Source organism: Balaenoptera ricei, chromosome 19, assembly GCF_028023285.1.
Source record: "Balaenoptera ricei isolate mBalRic1 chromosome 19, mBalRic1.hap2, whole genome shotgun sequence".
NCBI classification, from domain to species: Eukaryota; Metazoa; Chordata; class Mammalia; order Artiodactyla; family Balaenopteridae; genus Balaenoptera; species Balaenoptera ricei.
Window position 1 is genome coordinate 62,429,411 of NC_082657.1, and position 13,392 is coordinate 62,442,802.

The window sequence follows — 13,392 nt, forward strand, 5'->3', positions numbered from 1 at the left end:
TGTGGCTGGCCCAGAGCCCCAGCCCCAGGGCCGTCCCACGGCGGTGGTCACTGGGGGCGGGACGGACCGAGGCCCAGGGCCCCTCCTCTACCGCCCCAAGGGCCTCCCCTTCAGGAACACAGGGTGCCACCCTGCCTGTGCGGAGCGGAGCCCCCCCGGCAGGCGTCCGAGCCCCTGTGGACAGAGGGTATTGCTCCACGAGCTCAGCTCCGTGTCAGAGAGTGGACGGGCGAGGCCGGGCTGGCCGTCTGCAGTAGGGAGGGGAACGGGCTGGATCCCAGAACAAAGCGGACTTTGTAATATTCACTTCTTTTATAGAAGGAAGAACTGAAACATATGTTGAAACTTTAATGTCCACTGACTTCACCTGATGAGTAAACAAACGCTTTATTAACCTCCCTAGTGTCCTTTCTAAAAAACTCTGAAATGAAGTAGAATCTGAAGTAAATAAGGGGATTCACTAGGACCCGTGTCTCTTAGCCTTAAGGAAAGCAGTGCTGGGAGGCTGGATTCGCCTCTCGGCTACACTGGTTTTAGGCCCCATCACCCGGACAAGGTGCCTGACTCTTCAGAGCCTCAGCTTCCACACCCGCAGGATGGAGGGGGGTGACAGGGACACGAGACGCTCCGGGTGTCACACAAGGGCCTGCTGCGTGGCAGGGGGAGGGCAGTCTACCCCAGGGCACCCGCAGGCGGGCTGCTGGGTGAGGCCAGCACACTGGCGGGAGGTCACCCCGCTGGCAGCCGGCCCCGTCGGGGTTCCCCGTGCCAGCAACCCCCAGATAAGCACCCCGCAACAGCTGGGGCCGGGGAGATAGAGCCCGGCGGCCTCCGGAGAGGAGCGGCAGCGGGCTGCGGGCAGAAGGCGGGCGCAGGCGGGGCCTGGCGGCTGGTCCCACAGGCCAAGCGGGAAGCCCGCCCTTCAGGGCTGTGCCTGTCCTGCCCTCGTCCTGCTGTGACACGGCCACCCGGCTGGCCTGCAGGGGCGCCCCAGCTCAACCTCGCAAGTGAGCCAGGGGCCCCGGGGCTGTGCTGGAGGGCCCGCCACCCTCTGCAAAGTCACCGTCCCTCTGCCAACGGACCCACGAACTCGCACTCACACCCTGGTCCACCCCCCCCCACCCCAGGGGCTCCACCTGTACCCCACCCTCGTGTCCGAGGCAGCAGGAAGTGCTGCCCAGTGGGGGAGGGAGAACCCCTTGGCTGGCCTCCTGGGCTGCTCTCACCCCGTGGCCCTGGGGACAGCTGGTCACACTTAGAGCCGGGCCATGAGCGCCAACTCCAGCTGCGGCCTGGCCGACCAGGTGGCTTGAGTTCAGAGTCCTGTCTGCAGACCACAAGGGCCACACGTGCCCAGGGGGCCACCCGGGCCGAGGACAGGGGCTGGCCCACGGGCTCGGGGACGCACGGCAGCTCCCCCATCTGTTATTTCTCAGGACCCCCTTGGGTAGCGCCTCCGGGACCCTCCCAGACCCTGAGCACAGGGTGGCCGGCGGGAAACTGGCACTGCTCCGCCCACCAGCGTACGGGTGCCACCAGCCTCCGGGAGGGCGCTTATCTGAGCAGCTCCCAAAGGCTCCCGCCCAGCCTCGCCTGGTGTGACCTCTCACCCCGGCCTGACCGACCGGTTATCTCACTCTCCAGGCCCCAGGGTCCACCTCCCGATGGTAACTCTTCACACATAGGCTGCTGTCAGCTGTCAGCCGCTGCGGGCCAGCCTCCCAGCCCCCGGTACACGCTGCGCAGCCGGCTGGCTGGCTCACTCGCAAGGGAGGGCTTGAAATGCAAGGGGGCCTGTTTTCATTTAAAAACACCAAAACAAAACAAAACAGAATACAAAAAACACACCCAAATCTTAGTTCCCCGAACCTGCACCCCCTGCATTGGAAGCACGGAGTCTTAACCACTGGACCACCAGGGAAGCCCCTCTGCTCAATATTCTGTAACAACCTAAACGGGAAAAGCATTTGAAAAAGAATAGATACGTGTATGTGTATAACTGAATCACTTTGCTGTACACCTGAAACTAACACAACATTGTTAATCAACTATACTCGAAAATAAAATAAAAAATTTTTAAAGTTAAAAAAAAAAAACAAAAAAACCACACACCCAAATCCATTTCCCTCTCTGACAGAGGGTAACACCCTGATGGGATTTATCAGGCCCAGTGACCAGGGCTTTCCCTGGATTTTGTGCATGCCGGTAACAAAATCTTCAACAATCCTGGCAACAAGGGCAAAGTATGAGCACCTGCCGCATGCTCTCCATCACTCAGTGCCCTCGGCACTCCCGGGGGTCCCCTCACCCTCACCCCCTCCGCTGACTCGAGGACAAACACACCAGACAAGGTCATGACCGAGGCCAACAGAACCATCTGAAACCAAAGCATCTGGGGAATGGCTGGCCCCCCACTCGTCAGAAAACCCATCTACTGTCCCCACGTCTCTGATGGGGTCGCAGCCGTGGACCCTCCCTCGTCCCTGGCCCAGTGTCTGTAGGGACCGTCCCCCCAGGATGGAAAGGGGAGTGCAGGTATCACTTGGGTTTCATGCAGGGTCCACGGGTCAGAGCCCCAGAGCCTAGAACCTCACTACCAAGTGAGTCCTACTAAGCCGCCAGTGGCGTCCTCAAATGAGTCTCTGAAAAAGGTGCTTTCTGCACGTGGCTTTAGGACGCTTAATAAAAAGGGCCAATACTCGAGGCAAAGACAGTCTGAGGCCCAGCAGTAACTGCCACCCCACGCAGGTGAGAGGGGCCAAGATGCCAGGCAGAGGAGCACCGTTTTACCCGCAGCTCTGCTGGCCGGGCCCCGGCGGCCCCCGGGACAGGAGAGGAAGTGGCTGGCAGGCTGGGCGTGTTGCAGGAAGCCGGGCCAGCCGGTCTCTCGGGGCAGCAGCTGACCCCCGACTGAGGCCGGACGAGCCCTGGGCCCAGGCAGCCAGCCCACCCGCCGCCCGGAGCCTCCACCCGCCAAACGGCAGCACTCGCTGGGCACCTGGACCCAGAGCCCTGGCTGCAGGTGGGCCGAGGCTCCTCGACTGTGGCCAGTGAAACCCTGGGCTTGCGTGACCCAGGTGGCTGGGAGAGTGGCCAGCAGCAGGGGTGACCACCGACAAAGCATCCAGTCGCTCTGGCGTTCTTGTCCTGCCTTTACTCTACTGTCCAAATCCGCCCAGCACACGGGGACCCAGGGCTCACAGTGGGTGCTCGGTGCTTCGGGCCCTCTGCTCTGGTCCTGGACACCCAGATATCCACTGGGCTTGAGGAGAGCCCCCTCCATCCCAGGCCCGGCCCCCAGGAAGGCCTGTGCCTCCCCCACCTAGCATCTTCCCTTCCTGCCCTAACTCTGCTGCCTCCTAATAACAGATAGGTCTCCCACCCCGGAGCGTATCAGAGTCCCTGAGGACCTCGTAAAACAGGTCCCCGCAACCCAGAGCACCTGACTGGGCAGGCCCGAGAACCTGCATTTCTGATGGTTCAGGGAGAACCAGTGGGTGACTTCACGACGTGTAATTCACCTTTACTGGCTCTAAGAGGGTGCACGCACAGGACCCAACTGTACCCCAAACATCTGAGAACGTCGACCTCACTTCCAGGCGTGCTCAAAAACAGAGCCCACTCAGGGTGACAGTCCGGCTCCTGGCCCACCCAGGACCCCACCACCGGCCACTCCAGATCGGAGCCTCCAGAGAGTCTGGAAAACTGAAAGAAAATGAAGGAATTCTCAGGGGCAGGGGCTGCTCAGGTGGGACCAAGGGCTCCAATTCCAGAGTCTGATCTCCACAGAGAGAGGCAGCGGCCGCAGGAGCAAACGGACGCAAAACCTCAGTCCAGCTGGGACGATGCCCCTCAAACACCCCCGCCCTTGTCGAGCCACTGATTTCCTGCAAAAAAGAATTGCTAACAGGCGGAGTCACATTTTCAAATGCGACCAGCCCTGGAACGTGTTTCACGTTTTCCATTTTTAACTGGGGCTGGGTGACGCCTGGCCACAGAGCTCCCCCTGCTTGGTGGTGGGGGTCTCAGCACATATCAGGAACAGGGCTGACACTTCATGTCAAAACACACCAGGACTTCCCTGGTGGCGCAGTGGTTGGGAGTCTGCCTGCCAAGGCAGGGGACACGGGTTCGATCCCTAGCCTGGGAAGATCCCACATGCCACGGAGCAACTAAGCCCGTGAGCCACGACTACTGAGCCTGCGCTCTAGAGCCCGCGAGCCACAACTACTGAGCCCGCGTGCCACAACTCCTGGGAGCCCACATGCCTAGAGCCCGTGCTCCTCAACAAGAGAAGCCACCGCAGTGAGAAGCCCGCACACCGCAACGAAGAGTAGCTCCTGCACAGCAACACATCCAAAACAAAAATAAATAAATTAAAAATAATAATAATAAACAAAACACACCAGAAAAAAGCAGATTCAGTCCACTCTGAGATCTGCTGACACCCAAGCCCTGAGGTTAGCAGAAACCCCGCAAGTCTCACTTTTTTGGGTTCTTCTGAAGCAGAGCCCTGCAGAATACAGAGATTCCCAAAAGTCCCCCCGCCTCCAATCCCGGCCCCAAGGACAGCCAGGACCCATAGGAGGGAGCCCCCCTCCAACTTGGCCCTGATTTCTAACATGCTGCGTGACCTTGGGCAGGTTACTCAGCGGGTCTGAGCCTCTGTTTCCTCATCAGCTAAACAGGAATAATGCTGCTGGCCCCACGGGTGCGTTTTAACATGCAGACACGCCGACTGGCACACCTGCCGCGTGAAAACGAGCTGAGGATGGCCGAGGCTGTGTGTGCAGGGGACTCCGCGGTTAGTCTCCATCCCTGGATCGCACGTCTGTGGTCTGGAATCCGCCCCCACCAAACCTGCTGCAGCACCTGAGGGTGAGAGGACACTGCAGCATCCACCCAGCCCCCTCATTTGCTAGTTGGGGGTCAATGGAGCTCAGAGAGGTTGTCTGACTTGCCGGAAGTCACACAGTAGTAACCAGGGGAGTAGGGTGAGGACGCCCAGGCCTCCTAAGTCCCACTCCCATGTTTTGGCCACTCAGCTGGGGTCTTCAACCCCGGCTGCCCGTGACAGGCTCCACCCCCCGCTCCCCCAGCACACACCATGTGCACTATTACAGACCTGGCTCTGCCTGGGAGGGCCTGGGCGTCAGTCCTCCCGACCACGTGGTCCAAGGTGCAGCCAGGGAAGAGACCCACCAACCAGGGCAAGTCCCACAGGGCCCCACCCACCACGAACACATGTCTACTGACACCCTTGGAGGGGAGGGGACGGCTGGGTGCGGGGCACAGAAGCAGGCTGTCTCGGTGGTGGGGGGGCCTGGCAGGGCTGACTTCAGAACCCTACGACCCTGGACAACAGCCCGGGCTGAGAGTCCCTCCCCACACGGCCAGAGGGCAAGCCCTGGTCACCTGGGATGAGGCCAGACGTGGACCCTCGACGACCCTCTCTCTGTGCCTCAGCAGGTGAGCCGGCCCCCCAACCCCCCGACCCAGGAATAAGTGCTCATAACCGGACTCTGGTGACCTTCCCTCCCCGCCCAGACCCCTGAACTCGGCTCCTCAGCCCGAGCTGTCAGCCCCTCCTGGAACAGGCCGCCTGGGGAATCTTCTCTCCCCACGCCCCTCCCGGCTGCCCTCACCCCACCCCCACCTTGTCCTTTCCCTCAGCTCTGAAGGGGTCTGACACGACGGCCGGTAACACGCGGTTGCTGCTGTGTGGGGTGCCCAGCCAGGGTCCCTCCACCTGCCGCTGTGCCAGGCTCACCTGCTCTGTCGTGCTGCGTTCCTGGACAGTCCCTCCAACACCAGACCCTTGCCGTGATGGGCCGGCAAATCACACACCCTCTGCAGGCACAACGTGACCACCCCGCCCTCCTCCAGGCTCTGACACACGGGCCCTGAGAGGCCCAGCACCCAGGCCCCGGGTCACCGGAGAGACGGAGCCAGGGCCCTCGCAGGCCTTCCAGCTGACTCAGGCTGACAGGGCGCCCTAGAAGGGGACCAGGTGAGGACACAGCCCTGCAGCCAGCGTCCATGCCGAGGGCTGAATGCCGTACCGGCCTTGGGCAGCCCACGTGGACAGGGACAAATCGCTGGGTGGCCACGGGGTTACAGTGGGCCACGGGCCCACGTCTCTGGGCAGAGGCCTCGGTTCTGTACTGGCTCCGCTCGGGGCGACTCACAGACATCAGGCTGCCAGCCAGCAGCCAAGGTCAGGGTGACTCAGAGGGCAGATTGGGTTCCCAGTGTTCTCCAGATTGGTGCTGGAGGCTTCAGGAGCAGGCACACCCCCCCGGGGGAGGGTGGCGCCGCCCACAGAATGCCCCTGCCTGAAGGCAGGTCTGGCCGGACAGGCCTGGGGGTAAAACCACACCCCTCCCTCCGGCTGCCCGGTCAGCCCACCCTCCCAAGCAAGAATTCAGGATCCTGCCAGCACTGAGGAAAGAGCCGGGTGGGGAACTCCTGCCAGGATGTACATGGGCCCCCAGCCATGGAGCCAAGAAGCTGCTGGACTGGGCAGTGGTCCTGCTGGGGGGAGAGGACAGCGCAAAGCCCGTTGGTGGGGACAGGTGTGCTCTGGGCAGCTCCCCCAGCCACTCATCCAGACCAGGGCCCCGGAAGGTCACCCTGACTGACTGGGGGTGTGGAATCACGTGCCCCCCGGCCCCCGGCACCTGCTGTGAACCACCGAAGGAGAGGACCGGAACTGGAGGCCAGCGTGGGCACAGGACAGGGCCCATGGCCCCTGGCGCAGCTGTCAGCTACCCTGCCCTGGAAGCCGGTCTGCAAAGTTCTGAGAGGAAGAGGGAGGTTTTTCTAGATGGCTCCCTATAAGGGGTCTGACTCCCCACAGCGCGGGGGCAGTGCCCCCCGGAGAGCCCAGGGCACACACACACCTCAGACCCACTAGCGTGCGCCCCTGACGACCGGGCGCCTGGACGTGGCGACCGACACTGTCCCGGACGCCTGATTCCTCAGCACGGACACGGCCGTGTCCCCACGCCAGATGACAGAGGCGGCTCCGGAGGAGAAGGGCGCCACAGCCCCGCTGGCTGTAAAGTGGGGGTGATGACACTGATTTCCAAGGCTGGGCCGTTTATGCCGTGACGGGGGCACCGCTCTCGGGGGGCGGGGGAGGCTCCCAACCCGGACGGGGCCCCGGGGCTCTGGGAAGCTCTCACCGCGAGTCTGGGGTGAACCAGCAGGGTGGACACCTCTGACCAGGGTCTGCACGTTCCACGGGATCATCAAAGGGGTCCGTGACCCAGGGGAAAAGGGTCAGCAATGCCCTCCCTCAGTCATGCGCTCTGTGAAGCACCCGCCACGCCCCGTGACCCGGGCGGGAGCGCTTTCATGTCTGGCCCAGGAAGTCGGATTTCAGGGCTAATTACCATGCTGTCGTCTACACTCAGCTCACAGCTCGCGATTCTGGGGTTGCCAGCTCCTTGGAAACACCCAGAAGCCTCTGCTTCACGTGGCGAGGGGCTCAGGCCGGGCGGCTGGCAGGCGTCCAGACACCCTGAGCCGGGCTCGGGCTGTGTGCCGGTCTCGCTGTGACAGGCCTGTGAGGCCCAGGGACACAGCGGTGGACATGCCAGGAGGGGGGCCACGCCAGGAAGCCTGGGGGAGAGGGTGTGCTGCCACACCCCACCCCCTTCGTCTCATGACCCCAACCGACCAACTTAGCCTGGGGCCAGCTGGCCACGGCTCACCCCAGCCACCAAACCCCTGCCTCATCTGTACCCTCCCCTGCGGGGGACAGCTGTGCCCCAGCCCTGGGCGGGACCGCCCCCCAGGCAGGGCCGCGGTGCCACCTGTGCGATGGGCAGCTCAGCTCGGCCCCAGACGGGGAGACGCTGGCCTTCCCTCCTCCTCTCTATTGTTCTCCTTCCTTCTTTCCACTAATAGAGGGGAGGAGAGCAGTTTGCAGGGTGGCTCAGAAGGTCAAGGGCGAACGCCAGAAGGAGGACACCGCTGAGAACAATCACAGCCACTGTGTGACTGGGGTCCCTGGGTGCCATGCTCGTTAGACATGCAGTGGCCGAGGGTCCTCACAAACACCCACCATGAACCCCCATGTCACAGACGCGGAAACTGAGGCTGGGAGGTCCTGCGAATTTCTCAAATCAGAACCCGGGTCTGTCCACGTGCAGAACGCAGGCTCTTTACCTGACACCAGCGGAAAACATCTCAGGTCACGGGTCCCCAGAGGAACAACAGCTGAGGACCCCCTGCCCCCACTCCACACAGGTTTGCCCGAGTAAGGGTGACAGTGGGGGGCGGGGGCAGCTCACTCTAGGGGAGCCTTGGCAACCCGGTCTGTCCCCTGTGAGAAGGCAGGAAGGAAGTGCTTTCCAGGCCGCACCAAGGGCCACCAAGCTGGAAGGGGACGCAGCGTCCCACTCTTGGCCACCAGCAGACCTGCCAGGTTCTACAAGATGGATGGATGATGTGCATGACAACTAGGGTGTCCAGGTGGCCGTCCTCCCCAGTGGGAGAGGGAGAGAGAAGGGCGGGAGACCAGGTCCGCGGCCACTTCCCTGACACCTACGTGTCCTGGGCAGGAGTGACCACAACAACTCAGACAGGCCCCGATCCAGCAGAGGGAGATGGGAGCCTGTTCAGACCCCTTCTCCTAGGAGCTTCTCCACGAGATAAAGGACTCAGTTAGGTCGCAGCTGTTTCTGAACCACAATGGCTCCCAGGTACCTGCCCTGGGCAGCTCCTCTCTGTGTATGCCTCGTCCAGCCTCTCCAGATCCCACTGGACCCATCACAGACAGAGGCGGCCAGGAAGGCTAGAGAAATTGCAGACGAAAACCCGGCCAGGCGAGAACCTCACCTCTCCCGAGTGACTTCTGCCGCAAAGATAAAACCCAGTGTCACCGGAATCTCAAACAAACGCTACCAAGTTTTCGCTAAGTGATAAATAACCCGTGCAAACCTAGACTCACGCCAAACTCCCAGGGCCATCGGCAAAGAGTTACGGAGCTCGTGTCTCTCTCTCACCTTCATGACTCATTAAACACATGGAAACACCAGGGCCACGCCATGAAAGGGCCCCATTTCGTCAGACCTACCAGAAAAGGGACTCCTCCCCTCCCCCCATTTATACTGTCAGTGGGATCATTCTAAGCAACAAAGCTAACCTGAGTCGCAATAAGCAGAAAGGAGCTGTCCTGGGGCGAGACCAGGGCACAGGAAAGATCAACTAGCAAAACCGAGACGAACGTGGCTCCAGAACCCACGATACACTGTCCAAAGAGCAGGCCCTGGGGCCGTTCATGAAGCACCAGCGCGGGCTGCTGGGCCAGGGGTGCACGTGCCCCCTGCGGGGAGGGGCTCAGGAAGCACGCGATGCAGAAGGCCCTTTCTCCTCTCGAGGAGAGGTTCTAGAACCCAGCCTGTGTGCAATAATCGAACAACACTCAGAAACTTTCTGTGGCTTTTTGCTGCCTTCTCAGACAACCCGAAGAGCAGGCCCCCTCCCTGGATGGCCATAACCTTTCTCCGTGCCCATGAGAGCAGCCCGTGCCAGCGGCTCCGAGTTCCGCCAGCCTCGGACAGGCCCACGTCCCCCTCTAGACACAGCAGGCTCTAGACAAGTGCTCACTCCTGCAGACAACGTATCCCTTTTTGTTACTGAAAACCTCCTTTCCATCAGAAAAAGCAACACACACACACACACACACGCACACACACAACACACTCACATGGGTGGTTCAGAGGAAAAGAGCTGAGAATGGCTGATGGACACATGAACAACGTCACCCTACCTCACACCAAAAGAGGTGCTGTTCACGTGACCCTCCACGCTGGTGACTGGAGTCCTGGTGAGGGTGTACCCACCACAGCCCCTCCAGAATCCATCCCGAGCCTTTACCTGCTTAAACCCAAAAGTTTAAGAAAGTAAGGGATCCATTTTCCAAGACTAGAAAGTGGGCCCTTTAAAGGCAGTATTATGTCATTACGTCCTGGGCCGAAACATTAAATAAAATCTAGCAATGATGAAAATCGCACAATTAAAATTCTTTAATTGAGGCTTTTCCTTACTCAGCCCAAAGCATCGTCTGAGAAGCCCACCAGAAGCCACAGGTTCCCCCGTCCTCAGGCAGATCGACTGTTGCTGTGACTATTCCTACATTTGGACCAAAGGTTTTTATAAGCGGAGATCCTCATCGCTGAGGCTCCCCCCCAAAGGCAAAACGCCCCCCTCCCCCAAAGTAGTTGCTCTGTCAGGGTCTCAGATCTCCTGGGGTCACCACTTCCCAGAGCGTGCCTCAGAGTTCTGAAAGCCCCTCAATACTACCACCACCACGCAGTGAGCTTAGGCAGGAAGCTGGTCCCCACGCTCCAGAATCCCAAGAGCAATCAGCATGTACTGCTGGTCAGAGCCACCCCGAGGGATGATGGGCACAGTCCCCTGAGGCTTGGGGCTCGGACAGAAACCACAAACCAGCCCTGTTGGCTCTGCACTTCTGTGCACCGTCAAGATGCAGACAGAGCCTCAAATCAGGTGGCAGCTCTGAAAGCAGGACACTTCCATCTTGCCAGCCTCCTTAGATGTTTGCCAAGGGGTAGGAGTAAAACTGCAGCAGCCAAAAAGCAAAGAAAATTACGTGGCTTTTGGTACAAATGATTTTATTTTTTTCCTGAAATCCCACCAGAAAACAGCCCACCAAACGTACCAGGACCTCCTCCACCAACATACTGGGACCTCATCCACCAACATTTGGACTGTACCCAATGGCTGTATTTCAGCACAACTTGGGACCCCAAAGCCACCCGGCACACATTTAAGCCTCAGCCAAGCACCTCTCTTTTACAACTCACTAGACAACCTTCAGGGGACTCAACGCTGCTGCCTACACGAGCAGCTCACTCACTGCCCACACAGAACCTTCTTACTATTGCTTTTGTATGAGTCAGCCTTTCCTGATTAGCTGGTTTGAATGAGGTGTGGGTTTTTTATGGTATTTTCCTTTTTAAACTACAATTTCTCTCTTGATAAAGAGTAACCCTTTGGGAACTCAAATAGACAGGAAGTTGGCTTTTCAGGCACTCCACGTGGGTGCCTCGCAAGAAAGTAAGGAGATTGCTTCAGCTCCAAGGGCTCTGGATGGACTAAGTGGGAAGGTTAGTTCCGGCCAGAGGTTCTGGGCGGGGACCCTGCTGCCCGCAGAATTCCCAAGGCGGTGAGGAAGCGAATGAATGAAACGCACGTGGGTTCTGGGGCTAGTGCCCTCAGTCTAAAACTGCGGGGTCGGCCCGGGGCCGCGGGATGTGGGGATGGTCCAGGAGTGCGGGGAAGGGCCCGGGACGCGGGCGCGCGGCGACCTCGGCTCGGCGCCCCCCACCCGTCCGCCCGCCGGGGTCCCGGGGCCGATACTCACGCACGCAGAGGCAGGCCACGAGCTTGGCGGCCTCCTCGGGCACCGGGCAGGTGGGGAAGAGCGGCTTGAGCAAGTAGGTGGCGAAGACGAGCGCCACGATGTACTGCGAGGAGGGCCGGATGATGAGCAGCTCGATCCAGAGCTTGAGAAAGGCGGGCAGCGAGCCGTAGACCTCGAGCATGTAGGCGTAGTCGCCGCCCGACTTGGTGATGGTGGTGCCGAGCTCTGCGTAGCAAAGCGCGCCCACGATGGAGAACACGCCGCACACGGCCCAAACCACCAGCGCCAGCCCCGGCGAGCCCGCCTCCTTGAGCACGCCGGTGGGCGTCACGAAGATGCCCGAGCCGATGATGGTGCCCACGATGATGGCCACGCCATTGAGCAGCGTGATGCTGCGCTTCAGGGTCACACCCTCGCCCTCCGCGCAGTCCGCGCGCCGCGCCGCCAGCATCCGCTCCCGCGCCTGCCGCTCCTCCTCCTCGGCCGCCGCGGGGGCCGCGGCCCCGCGCCGCTTCGGGCCCGAGCCCGCCATGCTGCCGCGCCGGCCGCGCAGGGCAGAGCCGGACAGGGCCGGTCACGGGGCGCTCGACTCCCAACGGCCAGAAGCCGCTTTGCCGGCGTGGCCGCTACGTTAACCGGCTCCGCGCTGCGCCTTTTATAGGACGCTGCCGGCCCCGCCCGCCAGGCCCCGCCCCCTGCCCGCGCCGCCTGCCCTGCCCTGCCCGCCGCCGTTTACTCGCCTGGCTGGGGTTCGGTCCCCGCCTCTGTTGAGAAGCACCGGCCGGCCCCGCCACGCGCACGTGGAGCGCGCGGTGTCCCGCGGAGCATGGCGGGCGGTCCGGACCCCACGTGGTTCCGGGGGATCCCAGCTCCGCCCCGCGCACGTGGAACGCTGGGCTCCTTGCTCTCCTAGCTAGCTCCCTCGTCGCCCCCGCCCCCCTCCCGCGGCGGCCCCGAGCGCGCACTGGGGGCCACGCTGCTCGTGTGGGAGCGGGCGGTGCAGCAGGGCCGACCTGGGGCCACAGCACAGGATGGATGGGATTTGGGGCGCCTTTGGGGCTCACAGAAGGCACACTTGTTCCGCTGGCGGGCGCCCAGCCCCGGGGTGGTAGGATCCGTCACTGTCTGCTCACCCTGGGGACTTGATAAGTATTAAGATGATCGGAACCACCTCTCCTGGTGGGGGGGGGGGGGGGGTTAGAGGGCCTGAGGTCCTGAATCCCAGGCTGAAGGAGTGCGATCTCAGAGAAGAGGGAAGCGCTGAGGCCACATCGGAACTCATTCCTGGGCTCAGAAATTCTCATTTTATCCCAAGGGGAACCTCCTTGCCAAAGAGCAGCATTCGGGGGCTCACAGATTTGAGAGGTAGCAACACAGACTCTGGGAAACCAGGAATCTGCAGAAGCTCCGTTAAATTGACAAAATGGGGGTTCCCTGAAGGAGCACCGTGAGAACCCCCTCCCCCCAATCTACCTGGAAAATCCAAAGGCAGGCTGCAGGGTGAAGGGGCTTTAGACTTAAAGAACTCCAGGGGCTCCTGGATAGGAGGGGTGGCCAAGTAACTAGGGGTCAGAATGGGGAATGCAGGATGATCAGTCACCCCAGGCCTGGAAGCAGGAAAGAATCAGAACTACTACCTGATTAAGCTGACATGTGCACAGAATTTAGAATCCCATCGCAGGCAAGTTTAGCCAAGGCATGTCATTTGGACCTTCCACGTCCCCCCCAATCAACCCCCACTTAAGAGGCCAGCTCTTCATCTGCAGTGTTCCAACCAAATGAAATCTTGGCAGCTGGAAGGTCACACAACACAAATATTAGCTTGCAAGATGTCTAAGTTGGTGGCTTAGGGGGAATCAGAAATAATCTCTCTGCTCTTGTTCTTCCCACTGTCCTTTCCGAGGGTGCTGCTTGGCAGAGACCAGATGACCAAGGGCTGAGCAAACTTCCTGAGCCTTTATCAGGCGCTGTGCTGAGCCCTCCGCGTGCAAAGC

General features: G+C 60.9%; 1 protein-coding gene across 2 annotated transcripts in view; it reads right to left on the minus strand.

Moving 5' to 3' along the window:
- SLC7A5 (solute carrier family 7 member 5) overlaps positions 1-11,930 on the minus strand; it is a 32,838-nt gene extending 20,908 nt beyond the window's left edge. For both annotated transcript variants that reach the window (XM_059904559.1, XM_059904558.1), the window contains exon 1: positions 11,399-11,930. In XM_059904559.1, the coding sequence (XP_059760542.1) occupies positions 11,399-11,930 (532 nt within the window). The remainder of the gene's footprint in view (positions 1-11,398) is intronic.
- Between the last annotated feature and the right edge of the window lie 1,462 nt (positions 11,931-13,392).